The sequence below is a fragment of the Rissa tridactyla genome, chromosome 1 (genome assembly GCF_028500815.1).
Source record: "Rissa tridactyla isolate bRisTri1 chromosome 1, bRisTri1.patW.cur.20221130, whole genome shotgun sequence".
NCBI lineage: Eukaryota > Metazoa > Chordata > Aves > Charadriiformes > Laridae > Rissa > Rissa tridactyla.
In genome coordinates this window covers 99,437,578-99,462,810 of record NC_071466.1, presented here as the reverse complement: position 1 = coordinate 99,462,810, position 25,233 = coordinate 99,437,578, and the positions used below count along the sequence as shown (strand labels likewise).

At 44.4% G+C, this 25,233-nt stretch overlaps 1 protein-coding gene across 3 annotated transcripts; it reads right to left on the bottom strand.

The window, feature by feature from the left end:
* Nucleotides 1–3,663: 3,663 nt before the first annotated feature.
* TMPRSS3 (transmembrane serine protease 3) lies at nt 3,664–23,912 on the bottom strand. Of its 3 annotated transcripts, XM_054214209.1 has the most exons (13): nt 23,777–23,912; nt 22,582–22,726; nt 20,528–20,638; nt 19,531–19,647; nt 17,822–17,945; nt 16,730–16,855; nt 15,959–16,002; nt 15,062–15,227; nt 13,331–13,500; nt 11,571–11,666; nt 10,270–10,412; nt 8,701–8,853; nt 3,664–5,775 (listed from the first exon to the last, which is right to left on the bottom strand). In XM_054214209.1, the coding sequence occupies exons 1-13, from the start codon at nt 23,792–23,794 to the stop codon at nt 5,755–5,757; spliced, it is 1,434 nt and encodes a 477-aa protein (XP_054070184.1). In that variant the 5' UTR covers nt 23,795–23,912; the 3' UTR covers nt 3,664–5,754. The 3 variants fall into 3 exon arrangements, with proteins under 3 accessions (XP_054070184.1, XP_054070204.1, XP_054070194.1); XM_054214229.1 differs by lacking the exon at nt 16,730–16,855; XM_054214219.1 differs by lacking the exon at nt 22,582–22,726 and having other exon boundaries at nt 23,777–23,890.
* Between the last annotated feature and the right edge of the window lie 1,321 nt (nt 23,913–25,233).

The following is a 25,233-nucleotide window of genomic DNA, read 5'->3' as shown; positions in this document are numbered from 1 at the left end:
AGTGTCTAGCACTGGGTACCTGTACAGAAGTATTTTTATGTGACAGTTATATTTTTGCCCTGAGGCCTGTAAGTTGTGAGACCATTCTAGTCCTAGTAAAAGTGCTAGTAAAAGGGAAGGTTGCTAAATGACTAAATAAACTTCTTTCTTTCTGCCATTGTAGGGAAAAGGTTCTTTTCCACTGTTGTTGTCCAATTATAGCTTCAGTCTCAGCTGGGAACAGCCTAGCCAGGTGGTTGGAAACGTGGATAATATACTGCTCAACAGATCTCTCTGAATCAAAACCAGCTCTGCAGTAACAACTTACTGCTATTCCATTGTAATTCTTTAATATTTTGAAAATATCAAATGTATCGCTTTTAAACCTATCGAAGCATGAGAAAGCCTGAGGCTGTGATTTCCAGGGAATCCCACAGCATGAGGAGCCAGCAGCACAAGCACACAGCACAGCCACTCGGTGTGGGGACCCAGGGCCGGCACCCACCAGAGGAGACCTGGGGAGGCTTATGGATGCTCTGACCACGCTCCTGGGTGCCTGAGAGTCCCCTCCTCTGCTGGGGGAGTTGCACCTCCCCAGTAACCTCTCTTCAAATAGCCAAGAGTGCAACGGGGACCCTAACTGTGTTCGCATTACCCACTTCTGGTGGCTGAGCCATGAACTGTTCAGTATTTATTTATTTATTTATTTTAAACAGAGGATGTAGGCAAAATTTTGATGTATGCTGCCATCTGCTGTGAGCTTAATACTATCATAAGCATTTCAAATTCGTTTCTGAGAGAGGTAATGCTACTGAGGGTAAGGGTGCCCAAGTAAATGATACGCGGCAGTCACACTAGTTTTATAAAAAGGATCTAAAACTCCCTTCCACTTGACCCTCTAAGCAACCGTACTTCAAAAAGTGGGAAATCCGTAGGAAGGAATTACAATTTACTGCTGATTTTATTTTTAAGTGCAAATGATTTCCCCTGAGTGCTTTATGCTGTGGTGCTTGTTCTTTACTCTTCCATTCTCATTTTTCACTCCCTCGCTGCCCTCCCTCTCTCACCTGAAAGCTTCAGGAGGATGATTTATTTTAAGACCACACCTCAGAGAAGGAGGCCTCATTCCCACTATTGCCATTGGGAGTCACTTTAATTTAATTCAGCAAGAATTAAGCAAATCCTTTCTCGGGAAAACCACAGGCAGTCATCCAGCCACCGGAGTCCCAGCAGCCTGCCCTGCGCCAGGCTCAGCAGGGGACGGTCCTTGAAAAATGGGTGCACAGGGCAGCATCCCACTTGCTGCAGCTCATTTCCATTTATTTCGTCCTCTGCTAAAGGATTAAAGCAGTTGCTTCGGCCTTTTCTTCTAAGGATGCATTTTGCCAGGCTTTCTTCCAGCGTGCGGCCGTACCCAGCCCTGGCTATGGGGACACAAATATGGGTGCTGGCAGCCTCAGAGCAGAGGTCTAACGCGGGTGCCCGAGGCGAGGCCGGGCTCCTCGCTCCACTGCCTCTCCTGTGCCAGCATTTGCCTTGCGTAAACGCACTCCAGCATTAGGAGATGGGGGATCATTAGTTTTTTTCCTCGCCTGTTGCGCTTTGCACATTTGTATTGCTCAGACTGGCAGCTACCAATGTGCTCTTCAGGAAAACAGATCAGTTTAAAGGGTCAATTTTCTTTTAATCAGGAAAAATTGGTCTGACTATTTTGTGCCACCCACAAGGCTGCATTTTCACCTCTCCTCTGCCAAATCTTGAAGCAAACTGTTCAAAATCCTACCCGTCCAACCGGTGTTGATGCTGTGGACGCGACCTGCTGTCCTCTGCTGGGGCAGGAGCTCCACCAGCAAAAAAAAATGCGTGACAAAAGCAACAAAACAAACTCAGAAGCCTCTGCTCATGTAAAATACATAAAAACAGAGATTAAAGGCAATGATCAAGTGTGCTCTTTCGGTTCAGATAAGAAACACTTCCTTGTACCTTCCCTAAAGTCAAACAGCTGAAGTAAGCTCCCTTCTTACTTGTGCTTTATGTGATCTCAGGCTCCTGCTGCCCACAAGCGTGATATTGCTTCTCCCAGAGTTATTTGTTGAAGAAAAGAAATTTGATCTGCACATCTTAAAATGGTATTACACTCACAGAGATGCTGGAGGTAGGTTTGCAACCACAACAACAAGATTTACAGTGCAGCACTTAGAATATAAGATTTCAACCTGCTTTGTTCAGATGTAGAAGACTCTCAAAAAATTGGATGAGGCAAATCTATTTCTTTTTAAGTTTAATGTGCAGTTCTTGGATTTGTATTTACAGACTTATATAAAGGTATAGGGTTTATTATAGGGTTTGTTATATTTCAAACTGGAAGAGACTAGATTTAGATTAGATATTAGGATTTACTGGGAGGGTGGTGAGGCACTGGAACAGGTTGCTCAGAGAAGCTGTGGATGCCCCATCCCTGGAAGTGTTCAAGGCCAGGCTGGATGGGGCTTTGAGCAGCCTGGTCTAGTGGGAGGTGTCCCTGCCCATGGCAGGGGGGCTGGAACTACATGGTCTCTGTGGTCCCTTCCAACCCAAACCATTCTGTGATTCTATGATTCGATGATTCTATGAATCTTACCAGTGAGAGAACCACTACAAGCAGAGCTGTGCAGCATCCCCTCCTCTGCGCAGTGATTGCTTCCTGGTGCAGGATGTGTTAGCACGTGAAAAGCATGTCACCTCTCAGGAAACACTTTGGCTTTCTCAGGCACCAAACCCATGCAGTAATTTTTTTTATGCTTATCTCTGTATCTTTACAGAAATTGCCTTTTTATTTATACATCTCAAGTGAAAAAAGATTCATTTCAGATGGGTCAAAGGAGAGTTCACCTGTGTGATGTTTTTGGTTTTTTTCAGGGAAAACTGCATATTGAATAAAATTCACATCTGGTTCGTCCAAACTTAGCAGCTTTGTCTCAGTTTCTCGGCTTAAATATCATGGTGATGGGAACAGGTGATGAATGGCAAAGGAATTTTTTTTCATGTGCTGGGCATTTCTTGTGAAGTTGTACATGGGATTCATTTTCTGAGAGTCTATTAGATGTTGACGGAAGTTAGCTCCACAGGCTGTGCATACAAGCAGGTTCCATTTCTAAGGGATACTATGGCTGTAACGTAATCCTGTGTTAATGCAACCATTTTAACCAGTGATCTGAGTTCACAAGCTAGAAACTGTTTCATCAGCCTCTTTAATAATGTAGCAGATATACACTCCTCTAGTATAAAGATCTTAAACATTTCCAGGATGTTTACTGTGAAAGTCCTAATCAGCATTAGTTAAACTAGAGCTGCCTTCAGACCCATCAGGTTTGGGAGGCCTCTGTACATGCACATGCTGTATAGCTAATTATTATCTTCATTGAATAGAGAGAAAGAAATCCAAGGAAAAGGATAGGTTTGGTAACCTGTCATATAACCTCTTTGAAAAGTCACTTTACTGTCTACCAGTTTACTCCAGCTGTAGCACTGACTACCTGTAGAGACCATCTCATTGATCCCACCTCTCTGAATAAAACGCAATGCTCATCTCTACACAAAACCCTCCCCACAGCCAATGTGCTGAAACCCCACGTACCTTCACCCGGGCTAACACAAACAAATATGCTAATATTGAGATTATATTTATTTATATTATTACTTCTGGCATGCATGTTAATGGCATAAGTTGGGAGAGGGACATCCAGCTTTATAGAGTGACTCTTTTGTATTCTGCCTATACCCAAGATGACGCAGCAAGGGGCATAACAGAAATCAGAAAAAAGATTTGCAGCTCAGTGAGCCTGGACTACGTCTACCCATAAGCGACTATCATTGATCTGGGGGTCAGTGTGGCTTCTTGTTGGGAAGAGTTCGCTAGCTTTCTACATTTTACATTGGATTTGTCTTTAATATAAAGGCAGACCACGATGGATACTTATTGTACAGAGTTTTTACGGAAATAGGAGGAGTTCAAAATTAATTTTCAGGGGTGCTTTCCGAAATATGAAATAACAACTTTGTGAGCTCAGAGAGCAGTGCCCTCCTCTCCAGACTGCTGATAATATTAAAACGCGAGCCATGTTGGGCTGCGAAAATGTTATGATAATGAACAGTGAACATTAAAAATCCCCTGAAAATGTCTTAGTTACAGAAGGTTTCAACATACTTTGTTTTAATTCTGTCATGGTTCTGTCAAGTGAAATTTCTCATTTCATTCCAGTTGTTGTGTCAGCTTTGCAATAATGCTTCCTTCTTCTTTTTAGCAACGTGCTGTTTCTGGAAGTGTTGTTTCCATTGCACTGCAGTTTCTTTAGCCAGGGTGAACAGGTACTACCCAGTGTCCTCTGAGATCAAAGTTTGTATCCATGGAACAACATGGAGGTTGACAGTTCATGCAGGTTTGCTGTTCTCTCGCGATTCTGACCGGACGGGTTGCAGTGAGGATGCAGTTCCAATTTCACCAGTGCTTTCTTGCAGCAGTGGTGGATGACAGTGGCGATGCAGATACTGATTTGGAAGCGAACAGACTGCATCCAAAACCACATTTCAAGCAGATCAGCAGCACTTGATTGGATGATAAGATCAATTTTGTCTGATATTGAAAAGGTCTGGCAGTACTATCCATTATTCAGCCTACCTAGTTACTGGCAAGCAATTCTAAAATTGACAGCTTTCATCCCAGGAATTTTACAAAGGGCAAGCACAAAATGATCAGGCGTTTTCCAACCTAACAACATGAAGCTGTTATATTAAAATGGCTTGTAAGACAGGAAACCACAGCAGCACTTCAGATATTTTGTCCCTTGCCTGGCTGGCATCAGTTCATCTGCACCACTGATGTCACCAACAGGTACAAAGAGCACAGGATCTATATCATCGCATTCGCAGAGAAAGGGAGGGAAAGCAGGGAAGGCGGGTGAGCGTGAGTGCCTTGGTGAAGTGTACTGCGTGATGTGAGCTTGGGGATATTCGATGGCTGTTGCACCGCATGGTGCATCACAGGTAGAGCAATGGTTTGGGCTCTCCAGCCTATTGAAAGGCAGTAAAGAAGCTCCTCTTCCCTTGAAGACTGTTCAGTAATCTCAGAATTTTTCAGTAAGGTTACATCTGTATGTTGCTCATTTCAGAGCTATCTACTGCAAGAAAACGCCTAAAAATTCATTTTTAGGGACTCTGTTCACAACCACATGATAAAAGATTTGAATCCAGAGATTTTCTTCTAACAAGAGTTGAACATACTTGCCAAACGCTTGCCAAAATTGCCAACTGCTTGCTTCCTGCTTGCTTTATGGCTTCAAAGATAGCTGCTGCTATCTGTGCAACAGAGTGGACCTTATATGTGAACACTTTCAGGAAAAGTCTTTTTGTAGACTGGTTCTTGGAAGGTAAGTACTAAACTAATAGCTAGCAATCTGATCTGAAGCTGCTCTAGTCTTTTACTCATGGTGCCTGCAAAACTTTATTGCGATAGCATTCTGGGTTACCAGTCTTAGCATTTTTTCTACATGTGAAATTTGTAGCTGACAGTAAATACACATGCCCATCATCCAGCGTCCAACTGCCTCTTCCATCCGAAAGAGGGTGAATGTGCAACAGTTTTCATTAAGCACAGTTACCGGTACACAAAACAAATGGTAAAAAGTAGTCTGTGAAGGTACAAAGCTCAGAGCAGATGTCCAGAAGAATGTGATGGGTCCTTCTGTGGCGCTGGAGTGTGATGTGAGTTTTCAGAAGCCCAGCACGTCGCCACTCTCCTCAGGTCTGCAGTTCTTCTCTCTGGGAAGCAAAACCAGTTATGCATCTACTCAAACACTCATGTTGCCACCTATTGAACTCTGAAAAGGAATGACTTTTTTTTCCCCCTCTGTACTAGTCACCAAAGGAACTGTGGGGCTGCTGCAGCCAGTCCTGCCAGATGAAGTTCTTCAGAAAAACACACCACCTTGACAAAAGAGGTGGAGTCCAATTTCCATCGCATGCACTGTGAACCCGAGCAAATGCCACCAGCTCCTCTCACCGCTTTAGTTCATTAGTTCTCAGCCTTGCATGAGCTGAGACAGGAACACGAGGCTCATAAAGACGTATGGTTATGGGGGATGGAGGAATATATTAGTAATAGTGGTAGATACTGCATGCATGGGACACTATGCAAAGCTAAGTAGGCTTTGAAGAGGTTTATTGTGTTTCCTCTTAGTTGTTCCATTGCTGGTTTCTTTTTTTTTTTTCTTCTTTTTCTGGGGTGGGAACCTTTCATGTCTCTTCAGGAGTAATAGTTGAAGCATAATACTTCTCAGACAGTAATATATGTCAGTCACTGTTACGCCCCTTAGTGCTATAAATTTTTTGCTTCCTCCCTAGTGGGAGAACTGTCCAAAATGGAGACAGCAGAAATTCTGTTCACAATGTAGGAGAAACATCTTGCTAAATGACATCAACTGCTTTTCACCACTTAGTGGAAAGCAATAAAAAACTTTTCTTTGCACTCACAGGAGAGAGCCTTTAGCAAAATATTTGTATTCTCCTTAAAAGTTGAGAGACAGAAGTGCTTTATTCAGGTTTCCAAACTGTAAATGGAAGATCAGAAAACACAAATGCCTCCTTTTCGATCATGTCTTGCATTAGATCATTGGCCCTGACAGGTGAGCTGTTAGAAAGCTAATTGCCAGAAAGAAAGCCTTTAAGGGCCTGCTGATGGGCGAATTCCTTTTCTTGCAATTTTGCATCTCTTAGATCAAAATTGATCTCTTTCCTAATTCCTTTGCTAAGCCTTAGCTATGAGAGTTAATTTTGTTTGGAAAAAGCACAGAAACTTCTGGAGAGACCAAAAGAACCCCAGTCCACCCCGGGTAATAGCAGGTAAAGAGCAGATCAGGACCGTTGTGCCACACTACAGATCTGCCAGGTGCAAGCCATTCCCTTGGTCTCATTTTCAAAGGCACAGTAGTTCTAATTTGTTTTGATTTGTTTCAGCGTCTGCTAAAAAGTGTCCATGTTTCTATGCTGCAGTTGAAAATCCTTTCTAAGAGGATAAATTGATGAATTAATGTTTACATCTGAAGGATGTCCCTGAGAAAAATGATAACATGTTAACGTTTAGCTAAACAAAGATTTAGCTGTATTTTTTCCCCCTTGATCACTTCTTCATAATGGAGATCTGTGCTTTCATTAGATATGAACTCCTCATCTGAAATGTCTGGGCTTTTGCATCTGCAAATTAATCACAATGATATATATATTTTGGGGGAAGAAAAAAAAGTAATATTAGAGAACTTAAAGATTAAGGAGTGTTATCCTGTCTTCTTTAGCTTTGTTGACTGACAGATAGGCATGTGACAGCATAAATCTTCACATGTAATATAGGTTGTGAAAACAGCGTGTGTCATACAGTATACGGATGGAGGTCTGAAGTGAAATTGCACACACAACCTTATTTGGGGCATTTCCTTGTCTGCGAACACTTGATATTGGCACTTTGGTTTGAAGAGATCTCACATATTTCACAAATAAGATAGGGGCAGCAGCGGTTTCATCAGGTGCCTTCATGGTGGCACAGGCGGCTGTCGGGGCTGGGGGGCTGTATTGCTATTCATTCATTCATTCATTCATTTATTCATTCATTCATTCATTCCAGCAAACCGGGTGCTGGAATAGCAGCACTGGCACCACAGTCTGTGAGGACTTGGCTAGAGCAGGACTGAACGTATGCTTTGGTCCTTAAGGTGGCTTTGCCATGAAGCTAAAAAAATGTCAATTAAGAGCTCGTGCATAGGTGTGTACCTGTGAGCTATGTGTCTAGGCTCCTACCAGGGCAGTGGAGGATGGCTCACTTGCCTTGCACATGCACCATCTAGTGCCACCTGAGGTGTCAAAGTGCACTTTGCCTGACCTCCAGTAGCTGGTCCAGAAGGCCTCCGATCTCCCATAGATCCTCTATCATATCTAGCTGAGCTGTTGCAGTGTATCGGAGACATCCCCATGGGGTGGATACAACCCAGGGCTAGCTGCAGATCCTTGCCTTTCTGCAGGGACACCCGTGAGCCAGGCAGGACAGACTGGCGTCTCTAAAATGGCTCTAGATGCCTCTGCTCAAGCAACGGATTCCTGCCTGGGAGTCCACCTGAAGCACAAGGACTCTCCTGCACAGCTAAACCTGCTGAACCCAGCATCTCTCTGGCAGCGCTGGTCTATGAAGAGCGGGCCACCTTTGGGGCAGGTGAAGGTGGCTGCAGCGTCCCCCCACTTCCTTGCCTCTGCTCTCCTCTCCTTCTAGCCAACAGCGTCTCCCTCCCTCCCTCCCTAATTTCTTTGTCCCTGCACAGCTTCCACTCCCCAGGCTTTTTTGTAGCAGCCTCATGGCTTCAGGTAATGCCCCTTAGCATCAATTCCCTCGCCCTCCCCTCACCCCCCCACCTCCTTACTCAGCCCTTTCACACTTCCCTGCTCTCTGCTCCGTGCCTCCAGCCCCGCTCCACAGTCACTCACACGGTCCTCTCCCCTCCCCGTCCCTGCCCTCGTGCCCCCCACATCTTGTTAAGACCCCCCACACCTTGCCCTGCCTGGTCTGCACATGGACCTGCCCCCATTCCCAAACACGTCCTCGGGTCACACGCTACTCAGCTGCGACAAATATGAGCTAAACCCTGTGTGGCACAGGCAGACCAAAGCGACAACCCGAGGTGGAGAGACAGAGCAAAACCAGACCTCCATCTGCTCGTGTATCCAGTCCAGGAAGGAGGTGGTTCGGCTGTAGACGCCCGGCTTGTTCTTTTCTGCACAGCCCACGCCGAAGCTGGTGGTCCCCACCAACTTCCAGACACTCATGTCTTCGCATGCTAAAGGGCCCCCACTATCTCCCTGGAGATCAAAGAATTAAAACAAACATCAGTGCCGCAGAAATGGAGGCTGCTATTTCTGCTCTGTTCTATGTCCTGGGAAAAGCATAAGAGGATGGAGTCTTCTTAGAGATGTCTATTAGATCGTATTTTGCTTTCCCCAGTTACCGTACAACAGAAGCAACATTGAAGCTTGCTGTTAAACACCATTCAGGCGCTGGGGAGCGTGCCTCTCCTGCAGGCAGGACACCGCTAATCTGCAGTCTCCATGCCATGGGCTTGGTCTCTCCCAGCTGCTCCTCTCAGAAAGCTTCGGGCTATTGAGCTGAGCCGAGCCCAGGGTTGCAACAGCAAGCTTGCACCCCCCCTCCTTCCCTGCTTGCCCCTGCCTGCAGTCTCGCACGCTGCTTTTCTGGCCCTTCCCAGACACTTTGCTGAGCAGATTCGACTCATTAAGACTGACATCTAAGTACTGAAAACTCTCAATTTATTTTACCAGGGCAATTTCCTGCCCTATAAGCATCAAAGCCCAACACAATAACAGGAGAAAAAAAGGGAATTTGGAACGGGCCTCTCCCTTTGGCGAGTAGGGCTCATTTTGTCACGTGGAGCCACACGCTGAGCGTGATGCCTCTGGGCAGCTCTCCCAGGCACAGTGACGTGCTGGTGCTGGGTACCTTCCTGGGGATGTTGTGCAAACAGGCGCTTAAATGAAGATCTGTGCAGCTAATGCCTTCGCTTTGTCTTGTCCCCCATGTAATTGGGACTGAGCAAACCTGGAAACATGAAGTTCCTCCCCAGCCCTTGCTCTTCATCCATGACTAGCTAGGTGAGTCCACATTAGTGTGTATGGGGATGAGACCTGGCACAAGGTGGGCGCCATCATGACTCAGACAATGATTTTGAATCATCACCGTCGTGTGATGTGAAGGATCTTCTGATCCACCACTGTTGGGAACCCCTCTCCCCCAGAGTCATTACCAACCCTCTCAGTTACTCAAACACCTCTCTCTTTCTTCCTTCCCCCTGCCTCACTCTACTTATTCCAAAATCACATGCTTCTGCTTCTCCCTTGATATATGCTTTGGCTGCTTTTCACCACAGGGTTTCTACACATTGCAGGTCTCCAGAGCTGCTCACAGTGCAGTGCAGAGGCCACAGCCAGGACAAAGAAAGGATGGCACCATGCTGTAGCACATGCAAGAAATCAAAAAATGTCTTAAGTAAATTTGGCTTCAGAAGTGGGTCCACAGAAGAAATGTAAGAAGGGAGTTGTAGCACATGAATGAGCGCACAGTCAGTGATTGATATTCACGGTAAACAGAGTAAATGGCACAAAATGAAATGTTTGCCTGGGAGTGCCTTCTGATAACTTATCACTCATGTTTTTCCATTGCTGCTGTTAACGAGCACAGTTGCAGTTTGGAAACTTCCATACCTGGCAGGTGTCTACCCCTCCCTTTAGGAACCCAGCACAAAGCATTGAAGGAGTTATGATCCCACCGTAGACATCCCTGTGATTGCAAATTGCATTAGATATCAGAGGAACACCTGCATAATTCATGGTGTCAGATGTATCACCTGTAAAAACAAAACAAAACAAAACAAAACAAGAAAAAACTCTCTATCCTTGAAACTAATCTGCAATTATAAACAGAAAACATTTTAGTATATGAAGAATTGGCAAACAAGGGTTAAAGGAATACGCTTAAAATTACAACATACAAGTAAGGCAACGAGATGCCTCATCACTTACAGAATCCAGTAACTAACAACTCTATAGACCTGTGGATTACCACAGTATATCATATAAAGTTTACATTATATGTTTCTACTCAAACTAGACAGTCAATGAGAGTGACGAACTTAAAAGCTAGTTGGACACTGTCTTCAATACTAGCACCCAAATTTGTTTGAAATTTATCCCCTGTTCTGTCAATAAACAAAGTATCTGCAAATATCTCATTTATTTTATAAATATTTATTTTACTTTGTTCAGAGTCTGAATGAATCATTTCTACCAATAGGAGTATTTGCACACTGACTATTGCCAATTTATAGCTGACTTTTATGTGGTAAACCTTGCTTTCATTTTTTTTCCCCACCTTTCGCTATTATCTGTAGGTCAGGTAACATACTGTTCTTGTTCTCTGAACAATGGGAACATGTTAAATGAGACAAATGAACAATGATTTAAAAAAAAATGACCTGAGAATTCAAGCATTCTCCTATGAAAGTGATTCAGTATGTATTATTGACTAACATGACCTGAGTCATGGTAAAAAAAAAAAGAGTAAATTCCTTTTTCTTTGTGATATTATTCACAGATGCAATTTCTACATCATCCCACCTGCCTGGAAATGCATACAGGCTTTCTCTGAAAAAAATGGATGGTTGATTCTTACATTCATGCTGTGTTTTCTGTGCTTGAAGTTACAAAGGACACAGCCTGTTCGACTGCGGCCGAGTACAATGCTCTGGATGGTGTTGCTGCCCACAAGTCATTTTCAACCTTTTCACAGAGTATAACCACCCATTCCTTGTGATAAGGGTTTGTACAGTACTTTTGCCTCCTTTGACCCCATGCAGTTCAATGTGAGCATAAAATTTAGCAATATGTCTTCTTTTTCCAGATATTCCAGAAAACTTAATGTTGAACAACGCTCTGACCAAATCCTGTATTTACTGTGTGTGAGATGTTTTCGTGTAGTGTAATCAACAGCAGACAATTTAAAATACCTCCTTCCACAGTTGCTCCCCATCCTGATACCCAACACATTTTTCCTTCTGGGAACTGTTCACCAAAATTAGGCAGACAAATTGGTTCTATGTGACCTATTAAAAAAAAAAAAGAGAGAGAGAAAAAAAAGAGAGAATTGTTTTTAAGATTTATCAAAAAAAAAATCATACGCCTCAGTAAAACTTGAAGATTTGGCTTGCAGTGAACTTGTTAGGAACACCATCCACTCCCCACATGAATAGCCAGGCATCTCTGCAGCTCTTTTGTCTTATGGCCAAGGTTTGAAGGTTTGATACAATACCTACACCAGGCCTAATTAGTTTCAAGTATGAAGCAACAAAAGGAGGTGTTGGCATGTCAATAAATTGAAGAATGGGCAAACAAGAACCACACCACGTATGCAGCTGCTGGGCAGATCAGAGGAGACCCCACGGTGACCTGATTGGGACTAGAAATGGCCGTGGCTAACCATCGCGCAACTGTGTGGCACCTCCTACACCAGGAAACACCAGGTGTTTTCCAGCGGCACGTGCAAAGACCCGTGCGTGCCCATCTCTGCCCTCTTCTGAAAGGGCAACAAGATGTCTGGGGTGCTCTTTGCTTCCCATCCACCAGCTCATAGAGTTTCAGGACCTCTCTGTTGTGGGGCGCTGAATGCCGTGCAATATAATCAGTGTTTGATGCTCATGGGGACAAGCTGCAGCCTGTCAAGATGGCACATCGCAAAGGGAAGGAAGATAGGAGGCATTACTGGGCAATTCTTAGTGGCTCAGCTCTCCACGGTGCAATGATCCCAGCTCAAAGCACCAAGCCCCCAGCACGGAGCCTCCAAAGCCCCCCAGACTGCCCCCAGCGTCCCCCTGCCCGGGGCATAGCGGGTATCTGGCTCAGGTGCAGAGCCACTACTGTTCTTGACATCCTCCCAAAGTTATTCCCAAGCAAAAGAAAACAGCACTACCTGAGACATAAAACAGAACAAAATCAAGCTTCATTTTCATTCAAAGTGGAAGTTTAAAATATTTCAAGAGAATTGATTTAGGAACTGACGATCTAGATGCGTCAGAGAGAGCCAACTCCCCTTTGCAGAGAGCTCACAGTGATTAGGAGGTATTGGCAGGTGATCATTTAAATTCATACAATATTATTATACATTATTTCACTTCACTAACTGTGTCAGCTGTAGGTAGCATCCTGCTGAGAAAATAAAAGTGGTTTTAATTTAAGAGTGTCATTATATTTGAATTGCCTTTTCTTCTCTTTGAAATTTAAGCTTGATTTTCAGCTTTGGACACTGCTGGATCTCCCTATACTCACAGAACGGACATGATAAAAATCTCTGTGACCTCCAAGTAAAATGAGGTGGGGCGTTTATTTTAGATAGGAAAAATATTTAGAAAGAATAAAGCTAATGTTTGCCTATTATTAAATGCCTTTGGTAAGCCGATACCAGAAGGGACTGGGAACATTTTGCAGAGCCCTGTGACCCCCTGGATATCGAGTACAGAGGAGTTCCTGATACTGAGGCCAGGGTGGGTTTCTGTCGGTATAGTCCGAACGGGGTGGCTGCCTTGCCATCACAGCAGCAGGCTGGCTACATCTATGCTGCACATCTCATCGCTTTTAGAGACAGTGGGGATCCCCTCAATGGTCCTGGGTGTAGGGCGCCAACAGAAATTTCCCTGTCTGTACTAGGAAAGACCCTCCACACTATTTGCTAGAAAGGTGAGAAAGTCAAGTGAAAGCTAACAGAAAAAATTACCATTGAGAGCAAGAGGTGCCGCCAGTTTCATCAGTGCTATATCATTTCCCATTGTCTTGGGTTTATAGTTTCGATGGTATATAATTTTTTCCACTGAATAGGGGTGAACCTGGGTGTCTTGCTGAGTCACAAAACCAACCTGCACACTCCATGAGCTCGGCAAGTACAGGCTGAAACAAAGAGGTCAGAAAGAGTGAAAAACCCTGAAGAAAACTCTCAGCTTTTCTAATTGTCTCCTGAGATTATGAACAACATAAAACTCTACACCCAAATAACTACAGTCTGCTGTACTTGCTTACCTATCTACTAATATTGGCTATGTATTGCATCTAATTTCAAAAAATACAGAAAGGATGACTAATCTTAGCAACACACTGCTATTCACTGGCTTATTATCTGTGCAGCTTTTTACAAACATATGAGAGCTTTGCACTGGTCTACCTTGAAAAAACTGTCTGTCTTCCTATGTGACCCCACGGCAGTCGATGGTGCTGCCTGGCAGGCCTGTGCTCAACCATGTGGCTAGCTCAGAGGCACTCGTGGCAAGGCGTTTTCAAAAGAGAGGCTTTCCGCCTGGAAGGTGCTTCTGCCCCCAGCTCATGAGCAGCCACATCGTTCAGCCTTCAGCTCATGAGCAGCTCCTCTTCTCCTGGCTTCGCCCCACCAGGCTAGCGGTGGGTTAGCGACGGTGCTGGGAAAAGGCTCCAGGTGCTGGGAAAAGGCTCCAGGGGATGTGGGTTGTGTTGCCAGCTCCCATCCCCATCAGCCTTTGAACACACCACAACCAGCTGAGTTGTGCAGGACAGAAGTCCTAAGGACAAAAGTCCTAAAATGCTTGCTTTCTAAGTAATTCTTTTCATGGCGACACAGTGCTCTGTATAAGATCTAGGAGGGGAATTTTTCTGTCCTGTCTCTTCTCTCCACTGGGTATAAAAGCGTGCTACAGGACTTGCTCAGAAGCAGGCATCTGTGCTGTAAGCACCTAAAAGTGGTCAGATAAATCCCATTTTAGCTGTCTAAATGTCTTTGGTGAAAGTGGCCTGGAGTTTGTAAGAGTGAGAAGAGCTCTCCTGCGCTATTGGCAATAAAAAGTACCGCAAAACCACACAGCTCATTATAAATAGGAGAGAAGGCTATGTTTATAATTACACAAAAGAGTTTAAATAACTGTTTAGCATCTATTTACAACTCAAAGACTACTTGAAACAGCATAAAAAGGAGCAGTGAGTATGTGGTAAAGGGCACCAAGCACAGTACAACTCACTGTCACTGATTCATCCTATCAGCTTGAAAAAGATGGTGTGATTCATTTTGGAGCTCCAGGGTACCAGAGCAGCTGAGTTCAAATTCCTCCTGAGCTGTTAACCCACATGAAACGGACAGAAATTGCAGATCGGGATACCTAAGATCTAGCACTTAAATGTTGTTTTAAGCTGATTTCCCAGGAAGCTGTGACTGCCCAGAATATCTGAAAACTGGGGCCCCTGATTTGGACCACTTCTTGGGGAGACCTTTTCTCAATAAAGACTCACACGCACCGTTGCAAGAAGAGAGAGAGAGGTCATTTAAATGTTATGGAGGAAGCCAGTGAAATAAGGAGAACCCAGCCTCTCCTGCAGTTTATTTTGAGAGAAAGCACAGTGCATTATCCCTACCCTGCAGTACCCCAACCACAGATCTCTGCAAGCGGCATCACTGGGACACCCTGAACAAGGCGATTTAGGGACTTACTCGTAGACACAGTGGGCGGCTGTGATGATCCAGCGTGGGGTGATGACGGACCCTCCGCAGAGGTGGTGCCCATGGAACTGCAGGCTGACCTGCCAGGGCCACTGCCGGGGGGAGGACGCGTTGCCCCCCACGATCCGTGCCCCGTAGCTGGCCCGAGTACCACATGCTGCCAGAAAGCAAAGGTTATGGTCCATGAGGGAAACGCAGTCATCGTTTTGGTCACTTTCAGCCCTTCTGCTCCCAGCCTTGCTGAGGTCAGATGGTCTCTGCAGCAGGACTGTCCCCATCCCCATGGCCTACGTCTCCAGCTGTGGCTGCCACCAGAGGTTTCTCCTCCTCTCTCCTGTACCTGCAGCATCCTGCCTGGCAGCTGCTATGGGGGCTGTGGGGCTCACATCTTCTCCCCTGCAGACATAAGGCCCAGCTGATCTGTAAAACCCACTGCTCTGCCCTCCTAAAATGCATGGGGTGCCACATAGGTAGGCTGAAGCATCTCCTCTCCCTTAGTGATGTTTGTGCTGTTGGTTTTTGACTTTTCATATCCTGATTTGAAAACTAGCTGACATGGAGTAGCGTGGGATGAAAGTTCGAATGTTAAGAGAGAATTTCCCTTTCCCCACAAAGATGGCAAAGAGTTGGGATTACAGCATCAGTCCACGGACTCGACACTCACAATCCTTAAACGTCTGCTTCCTACTGTGATTCTCACCAAAACGCTCCTGCTACCTGATGCTCCCAATCTGTCCTCCCAGCCTATTCTCACCTCCTGAAATTTTACTTTGGTGTGATAAATTGATGGTAAGGTACATGAGTACACACAATTCCTCCCAAAGCTTGTTCTGCAGTGGATGAAGAAGGACAGTTTCTGATTGTATTTTCACGTTTCCCAATTCTTACCCAAGCATTTTAAGATGATCACATTGCCAGAAGCACATTCCTCTCTAAGATGAAAAGACAGTGCAGTATTAGTTCCAATTTAGGAATACTGTTTTTTTTTTTTTTCAAAAGCAACAACTTATATATTGAAAGAGACACAAAGTCATGTAGTCATCCAATCTAGTTTGGGCATTTAGTGGAAATACCTAAATTAGGAGCATTTAGCTGAAATACTTCAGTCAGTAGCTTAAACACCATTGGGAGCCTGCAGACCATATGCTGCCCTGCTGAAGAGTGGTTCACTCTTCTGCAAGGGGAGGCTGATCAGCAATTTTCAACATGTGATCTGTAGTCTCCTTGGATCCATATCTTGCTTCTCAGTGAAAGGTAACTAAGAAAAACAGGCAATTGTCGGGAGGAAGAAATGGACCATAAAGGGTTCATTATCCCCATTGGGAAATATCTAGGGATCTGTAAACTGAAACAATCTGCTCCACAATGGGAAAAGATAAGTGCCTGGTGTCTATCCATTTGTAAAAAAAAAGGGATCATGGGACAAATAGGCTTTTTAAATAGCTCATTTTAAAGCCTTTGTAGATTTTAATGGGCCTTGGGACAGGCTCTTCATATTCCAGCAAGACTGCTACTGAAACTTGGTGTATGATGCATAACAACACCAACCACTTATGAAGTACTACGTGCCTGAAAAAATAGTCAACAATCTCAAACTATTAGTAATTCTCCTTCTATTGATTGGTCTCTTTCAGTCAGGATGAACAAGCTGCGGCACACCTGAGGTTTGTCGCGTTGTGCAGGGATGTCGCTTGATCAGCTGATAACCAGTGGCTGAGGGACACGAAATGTCTTTGAAACTGTTTTTCGACTGCAGCCACAGGCAGGTAACCTGAACTCACATAACTGCAAATAAACCATAAACACAGCTTCCTCAGACAGCATTTCAGTAATCCATTTAAATAATTCAGCGCTTCTGCTAATGAAAACCCAGTGTAGCAACCACAATAATCACATTCTGACACTTGATAAAGTAATCCTACCCTCCCCAAGAAATGCTTCTTATAACGTGTGTGTATTTTTGCCATAATCGCGTGGAAATCACACATTTTCAGAAGCACTAGCGAGCTCATTGTCTGTTTTTTCTAGGGTTATGTTTTGCAGCAGGGAGGATGAACAATTTGTAATTTTTTCTTGTCTTTTGTGTTGAACAATTGAGATGTATTTTACCCTAAAGGTAACAAGAATTTATTTAAAGAATCTTTATACTGCTAACTATACTATGCAGAAATCAGAATTACAGTATTGTAAGAAATAACAGAGCATCACTGCAAGTCACAACTTCAAACTCTTTCTCAAGTGTGTGAAAGTTTGTGAGAGAAATGGTGCTTTTCCAGTAATGGGATCAATCCAGTAAGAACCACCTCACCAGGTGCTTCTGTAATTGTGAGGTGGACCTTAATTCCTAATAGATGTAATGGCATGATTGTATATACAATTTTCCCATTGAGGAAGTAAAAGAAATGGAAAATGTTCATACGTTTTTAGTGCTTTTTTGACAGGCGGTAAGCTACAAGAGAGACAAGTACGATTCAGGCACCTGCACCCCATAGGGAAGATTTAACCAAACCATCGTACTTAGGCCTCATCCAGGATTTAGAACAGTAATAAACGGTATTTGCAGTGCACAGGTATTCAGGACTATTTCTCACATCATCTCAAATCTCCTCAACCGTGTCATTCACAAGGATGGATTTTTAAGTCCTTTTTTCTTTCAACGCACAGACGAATAGAAGGTTTCACTAGAAAGATTGAAAACTTCACAGTTTGTTCAAAATGCCAAATAAAGTTTCTTCCATTTTTTGTTCATACCTTGAGAAACCCAGGTGTTTGCAGGTAGTATTTCCATACTCCGCTTTCCAGTCGTCAGAGCAGACTGTTCGCCAGGACCCAGAAGTGAACACTTGCAGCACCGCTTTCTTGCCACTCAACCGGACTTTGAGAGTCAGAGGAAGAAATCCCTGAGTGAGTTGTGAAGAAGAACCACCAGGTACACAACACTTACACATCTGTGTCTATGCACCACTGTGGCATCCACATTTCTTGGCTCACTGAGTTTTTACACAGAGTTTTTCTGTGCCCCCCTGCCTCCACACACACACACACACACTTAAGGAAGGGAACCAAGGTACACCGAGCTAGAACAGCCAGGAGAAAAAAGCCTGTGCTCATGGGAATGGATATGGGATGGTACTCTAATATAGATGGAGAAGGCTGCCTTGCCCTCCAGTGAGCCTGGGCAAGTCTTGCTGATCGCAGTGAGTTGGAGCTGCAGACATCTGGCACTGAGAAAACCTATGATCAAGGTAAGTGACGAAAGGTAGTTAGCACCTGTGCTGAGGTGGATGAGGTGGATGCGCTTGCCCCCAGCCGCCCCTGGGCTGCCATGGAGCTTCCTGCCCTCTTCCCTCTGCTGACATGGGGCTGGCACGTCTGGGCTGATGGGTGGGTAAAGGGCGGGGAGAGGAGAGATGCTCAAGTTGGGAGCTGGCCTCCCAAGGACTCCCTTCCCCCGCCAGCCATTCCCCATGGGCAGATCTTCACGCCAGCCTGGCCACAGGGCTGAGCCGCCCCGGGGAGCTAACACTGCTGCCAGCTGTGCTGAGATGCCTCCAGATGAGAGGCCGATGGTTAAGTCCTGCAGGAGGCCCAGGTACAGAACCATCACCCACGGTTCCTTCATCCTGCATGTCGCCATGTCCTCCTTATCCCTGCACCTCACACCATGGTCCAGGAGGCACCTGGACCTGGGAAAAGGCATGTCTACATGGTCTTCCCAGGGAGAAGGGAGGCCATGTACATGGTCACTGCTGGACGAGGGTTTCCCACAGGCGCCCCTGGGCCAGTGTTATTACTTTGCAAAGGCAGACAAGAAAAGCACACGTGTTGCCCAATGGCTCCACAGAGGCCTGAAGATTCTTCCCTGGGGAAACCATGTCAAAGGTAGAAAGCATTGCATGGGGTTAGCTGCAGCCAAAAGCTCGTGGTTCTTCTCATTCCTGATTTCACACAGATGTAAAGCTGTGCTGCCTCCCTTGCCTGTAGGTACAGGAGTGAGAATTACAAGTACACTGATCTAAATATCAGTTCCTCTGCTTACTAATACTAGAGCCCTTTCCCTCCAGAGGCAGAAATCACCAAGTCATCTTCCATAGCACAGGACAGGGAGGGATGATTTAAAATGGCCCTGTGATGCCCAAAACCATTAGAGAGAGAAACTCAGACATGGAGGCATACATTTCACAGTAGTGAAAATCATCAAGACTTTTAATGGAGAAACATGCCCGATATGTCAGTAGCAGTATTCAGCAAACATTAAATTTATCTTAAGAGCCATTTGATTTATCACACATTGTAAATCAATACCTCAGAGAGATTGTTCCTCTGAAGTCGTGATTTTGATAGTCCATCAGTCTCTATCTTTCTTGTCTCACCCAAACTCTCTACAACATGCATTTCTTGATAGCATGCCAGATGCTACAGGAGGAATTAGGAGGGATTTATAATCAAATTTAAATTACCACATCCATACTCATCCTCCCCTTCTTTACAGTTGAAGACACCGTTGCACCTGGCTGATTTCTGGATACACTTAAAGGATGATCGGCAGCGAAACTTCCCAATGCAGTTGTATTGGACTAACAAGAATGAAAGAAAACAGGGTGATGAGCATACACTTGGATATTAATTTAACACTTCTGACTTCCATTATCTGGCCAGATTTCTGTCTTGCTAAGAAAAAGACACCTCCCGCACTCTAGGAACTTTTGAAACACAACCTGTAGGTTGCTATATGGTGCTGCTAAACTCATCCATTAGTAATGACTTGTAGGATGAGTCAGCCTTGCTCCCTGCGCTGGCTCCTTCCCAGCTCCCTCACCCCTGCTTACATTTCACCCCAGGGCGAGTTTCTGCCTGGTGCTTCAGCCCCTCAGCAGCAAGGCAAGGAGACCCTCGCAAAATAGGCCCAGTGCGCTCCCTCCCCAGGGGACACCTCAACCTCCTGCAAGTTTACCCCTGTTGCAGGTGTGAAGACACTGCTCCAGCATCAATATCTTTGGCACCTAGACCTGGGCAGGTCACACTAAACTCATTCTGCATTTTCTCCTCCTTTGTAGAGGTTGGTTGTGACAGGGGAAAGTTCTTTAGTTCTTTGAAAAAAAACTTAAAGAAGTGAATTACAGGACAAAAATATAGTGTACGCTACTTGAATCTTCCCCTGGTTTCTAAACTCTTAGCTCACCACCCAAGAGGAATCAGGAAAGTTTGACTCGAGAAAGGTTTCTTGGTGCTGCAGGTTCCCAGTGTTGTAAATATTACACCAACCCTCTCATGAGCGCCAAATCTATTTTATCCCTACATGTAAGTAAAATTTAAAGCCATCACATCAACAAGATTTTTTTACTTCAGCAAACAAGCCACAGTAGCAGTTTAATTCCATTCTAAGTAAAAGGCTCATGAAAAATTAAGCATTTGAATGGTTAAGCGAGAACTTAATGAATAACTAATTGTACTCACCACCCAGGCCAATGGCGACTGTTAAGATTACTGCAAGGAATAAACCACAGATATATGGAAAGTATTTTAGGGAGATAAGAGCATGGCATATTGAAGGTGGTTCGATATCTCCTAGAAACCAAACAGAGAGAACAGCTTCTGTGAAGTTAAACCAGCTTGTGTTTGCAATGAAAAAGATTTATCTAAATTTAAACTAGATGGCAGTAGTAACCCCTGCATACACTTTGTGAGCTGACCAGACCCAAGTGCTCTCAGAGACCTGTGAGGTGTCTGAATCGTGCCCTTACAGAGCACCTGGCCTGTCCTCAATGCAATTGATAATATGTGCTCTACATTTTTATTTTCACGGGCCACATCACACTGAAAGCTTTAGAAGTATACAAACACCTCTCCTGAAAATGTGAGACCCTGAAGAAAAGTAAAATTCAGAGCTGGTTTGTTTGTGTAATCAAACCTGTGTGTGCAGGGTACAGACATACTCTCTGAGGACTTCACAAAGCTGAAGAGGACTAATATATTCTTTCAGTGAAAGTAGCAAAGAATGCACTAGTTTGAGTCTCCTCATTACGATCATTCCTGTCTGTGATGCCTCCTGATTCTTGTTGGTACCAAGCCCATGGTCCCAGTGCTCCCTCCAGCTGTAGCCCCAGCCGGATGCTGCTCTGAGCACTGCGTGTGGGACTATGAAAATCCCGGGATGAGGCCAGCAGCCACATAGCTCCACCTCGTGCACTGGGGAGCTAAGTCCCACGCGCGATGCATTCCTACAGAATCAGGGTAACAGAGACACGGGAACAATTAAGAGGAGCCTAAAGATTTGAACAGGAGCAGGGGTGCCGGAAAGAAGACAGTACTAGCTAGCAAAATAGGTATTCGAGACAAGAAGGAGGAAAGTTAGTGGTCCTTTTGGACTTGGAAGCAAGGTTAACTAACAATGATAGAAAGCTAAATTTGCAAAAAACCAAGACTCCCCCAAACCAGAAGATAGCTTCAAAAATGTGGGGAAAAAGGATCTAGCCAAAGTTTTGCTATAAAGACAAGGACTGAACTGAGAAATGGCTCAAGGTTGAGTTTTGAGTTATCAAGGAAAAAAATGCAACTAAAGTTAAAGTATACATCTGTAGTAACTGCTGAATACATTTCATGAGCTGGACCTGTCCTGCTCACCCATAACCTCCACAGCTGACCTCAACTTAGTGGTATTTTCATTCTGGAAGACAACAACAGATTCCACTGAAAATAATGAATGATTCACTTGTGTGACATGTATTCTGATTATTCTGATATTCGAAGGGCAAACTATGGGAAAATAGCATACACAGCTTGGTCATGGGTACACACAGGAACTGGCAGAACCTTGTCTTCAATTTTAATTCATGCAGCTCTTCACCCCCTGTCTTCAAGCGTTGAATTTAAGATTGGCAGGAATTTATAATCAGTCAAGGATGAGGAGTGTCTCCCAGTGCTTATAGACTCACAAGCAAATCTCAGCCTGCACAGATCCTTTCAGCAGCAGTTGAGTAACTGGTTTTGTGAACGGTGTCTGGTGTGCTAAAAATCTTACACAGCTCTAGTAGCTAATGGACTAGAAAATTAAATTACTCTAGCTTCATCCTTGATGCTCAGCCTGCCTCTGTTGAAGTTAATGGGTACTTTTGCCATGAAACTTACGGGAAGTAGCAGAAATGCATGCTATTCCTCCAAAGCTGCTGTATTGTATATGCAGTTTTTTTAATGAACCGATTTCCAGGCTGATAAAATTTCAAATAAGCCATTCAAAGATGTGTCTGAAAAGCATGGGCAAATGTATGCTATGTGGCTGAGGTGTGTGAATAATCTGGCTGTGAAAAATGCTTTCATACACAAGTCGACACAAGATGTCATCGCCTGTTAATATGCTGGCAAACCTCACGGCCGGGGGAGTGAGGTTGCGTTTCTTCTTTCTCTAAGTGATTGCTTTCTCTGACTGAGTGGGCAAGCATAGTTTTGCAAGGTTAAAGACCTACATTAGCCATTTAGATCACAAAGGTCAAAAAGCTCTGCAGTATCCCTACCAGATCCATCTGCACTGGGGTCCACTTTTGCTTGTGGTATGAAGAAAAATCTTTTGAAGGAAAACTGAACTTCTGGTACTGGCGGTTCATCTTCCGTAATAGAGATGATTTCAAGACTTCCAGTAGTGGGATTTGTCTCTTGTACCTGGCTCAACATGGCAGGGAGAACACAATATTTAAACAAATTGGTTCTATCAACTCAAAAAAAAATCTGACGTCCTTCTCATGATATGAAGGGACAGGTAGTTTTGCTTCATACTTAAGTTTTTATTCCATTTTTTCGAATGTAATACAGACCCAATGTGAATCCACCGAGACACTCTCAAGAATGCAGTGTTTGCCCAAAAGAAACCACCTTGTAAAATGTTGTCTACTTCACGCTCATGAGAGGAGCTCTTATAATTAATTAGCCAGCAAAGTACCGGAGTTAAATTTTGTTCAAGCTTGTCTAAGCACCAAAGCTACTTGTAATGACTCACACTAGGAGTGTGAATCCATCCCTGCTCTTTAATTGCAACTGGAAACAAGAGAAAGACTAAAAAGCATATGACACCTGCATAGAACCTGACAGGATCCTCACGCACCGGCCCGCTGAATTTTAATCCAGAAAACCTTTGATCACTTTCTACGCTATGAAAAACAAGGAAAATGGGATACACCAGAATTCAGAATAATTGCTTTGAAATACTAATTTCTGACTCTGGTTCTACTGTCACTGGCAAAAGGAATCAGATTTTCTGGTGTGAAATAGGTCCAGGTTTGTTAAAGACAGAGGAGCTAATAAGCGGTAAAAGCAGTGTAGGCGTTTGCAGAGTCAGTCCCAGAAAATGCTTACAATGACACATTTTAGGCAAAGAATACATGTTCTGTCTGTGACACTGTATCTTTAAGTCACCTGGAATATCTTTTCACCTTTCATCAAACAAGTGCATTAAGGTCTCTTTCATTTAATAAAACTTCATGTACATTTCAATGAACATAAATTAAATTTTACATACAATCTGCTAGCTTTGAGGCAAAGAAAAGGACAGCTTACTGTGCACAGTTTTTAAATATTAAAAAAAAAAGACTTCTAACTGGTGTGTAAGTTGTTCATAAGGAAACAAAACATCGTTGTGAAGTGTACTACATGAAAGCTAAACACTGATGTGTCGGTTATTTAGAGGATACCACATGCTCCCAAAGCTTCACTCACCTCTTCCTGAGAAGTCATAGTTAAAAGCAAAACTGTTTTCTTTCTTCATTATCAAAAGAAACCACAAGGAAATTCCAAGGTTGCTAAGCCAGTCTGCCCTGGAAAGGTTTCCACTGAGCCGTCCGCGGCTGCCCGGTCAGTCATCTGCCGCATACGGCATTACGGCAGCAGCCCATGTAATTCAAGCTGGCAAGGGGTATCGGGTATCCCCGGATGGCATGGCTACAGAAAGGGGAAGATACAAATTCAGCAGGCTTTTTTAATTAGCCTAAAAGAGTCAGGTAATATTGTCGTATTTGCAAACCTTGCTGTAACCCCTCAGCAAAGGAGCACCGCGAACGGAGCACCACGAGCGCTTGCTCATCTTCTACCAAAAGTCGTGCAGCGAAGAGTATCTGCTGCTGGCTGTGGGCGGCAGAAGGCAGAAGCCCCAGATGCTTCATCTCTTCAGCACACAAGGCCTGTAGGCTCACCGGGCTCTTCCTTCGCTTGGTTTGCCCTTTGGTGTGTGCTTGCAGAGAAGAGCACACTTGAAGAGGGCTTTTCAAAAAGACCCATGCTTTAGTTATAGAAAACTCTTACTATAATTAAATATTGTACAATTTTTTGGAAGCACCTTGCAAGCAGTGTCACGTATTTCTGAAGTATCAACTCATTTGTACTCTGGGATTTAGAAAATGAAAATGTGTGCTCAGCTTCATAAAATGCTCAAGAGTAGCAATAATTTGGTTTGGTTTTTATTACTAAGAAGAAACATGACAGCCGAGAGTGCGGAAGGAAGAAGGAGGAGGAGAGATGAAGCAAAAAGCTATGGCAGTGTAAGTGAAACAAGGTTCCTGAGAGGCCAGGGGAGAAATAGAGGTTTTCTGCGACAAAACCCACCTCCTTGGAATGTGGCCGCGGTGAGGGAAGCTGTTTAGTCCCTTTGCTGTGCCTGGTGGAAACCGGTGCTTCCAAAGGACAGGACGCCAGGTCACATTCCTGTTAATCATTCACATCTAGGCTGTGGCATCAAAAGTTCTTCCTCATCTCTTATGCCACTTTTTCAGCAGGCTTCCTTGGAAACGGGAAACGCAGGAGGACATTAAAAGAAAAAAAAAAAAAAGAAAAAAAAAAGAAAGTAAATGAGGATGTGTAAAGAAATTTGCACTTCTTGAGTTGCTCACAGTACTTGATGCTCTTCCCACCGGGTTTCAGTGACAGATGATGGGAGAGGCAGCCAAAACTGGCTCCCCCCTTTGGCTTCAGCCAAGGGGGAGAAAGTGAGGGCTCATTTCAGGATACCAGCAGCTCAGGTGACCCTTTCAGTCCTCCCCAGGGAGCAGTGTTACTTTCAATGAGGACATTCCAGGTCAGGCAAAGTTGGCTCTAACAATTTCACCAGCTCTGGCCATGCTGGTAACCCAGGGGACCAGCCAGCACAGCTCTGCAAAGGCTCCCATGGTGGGACTGGCATC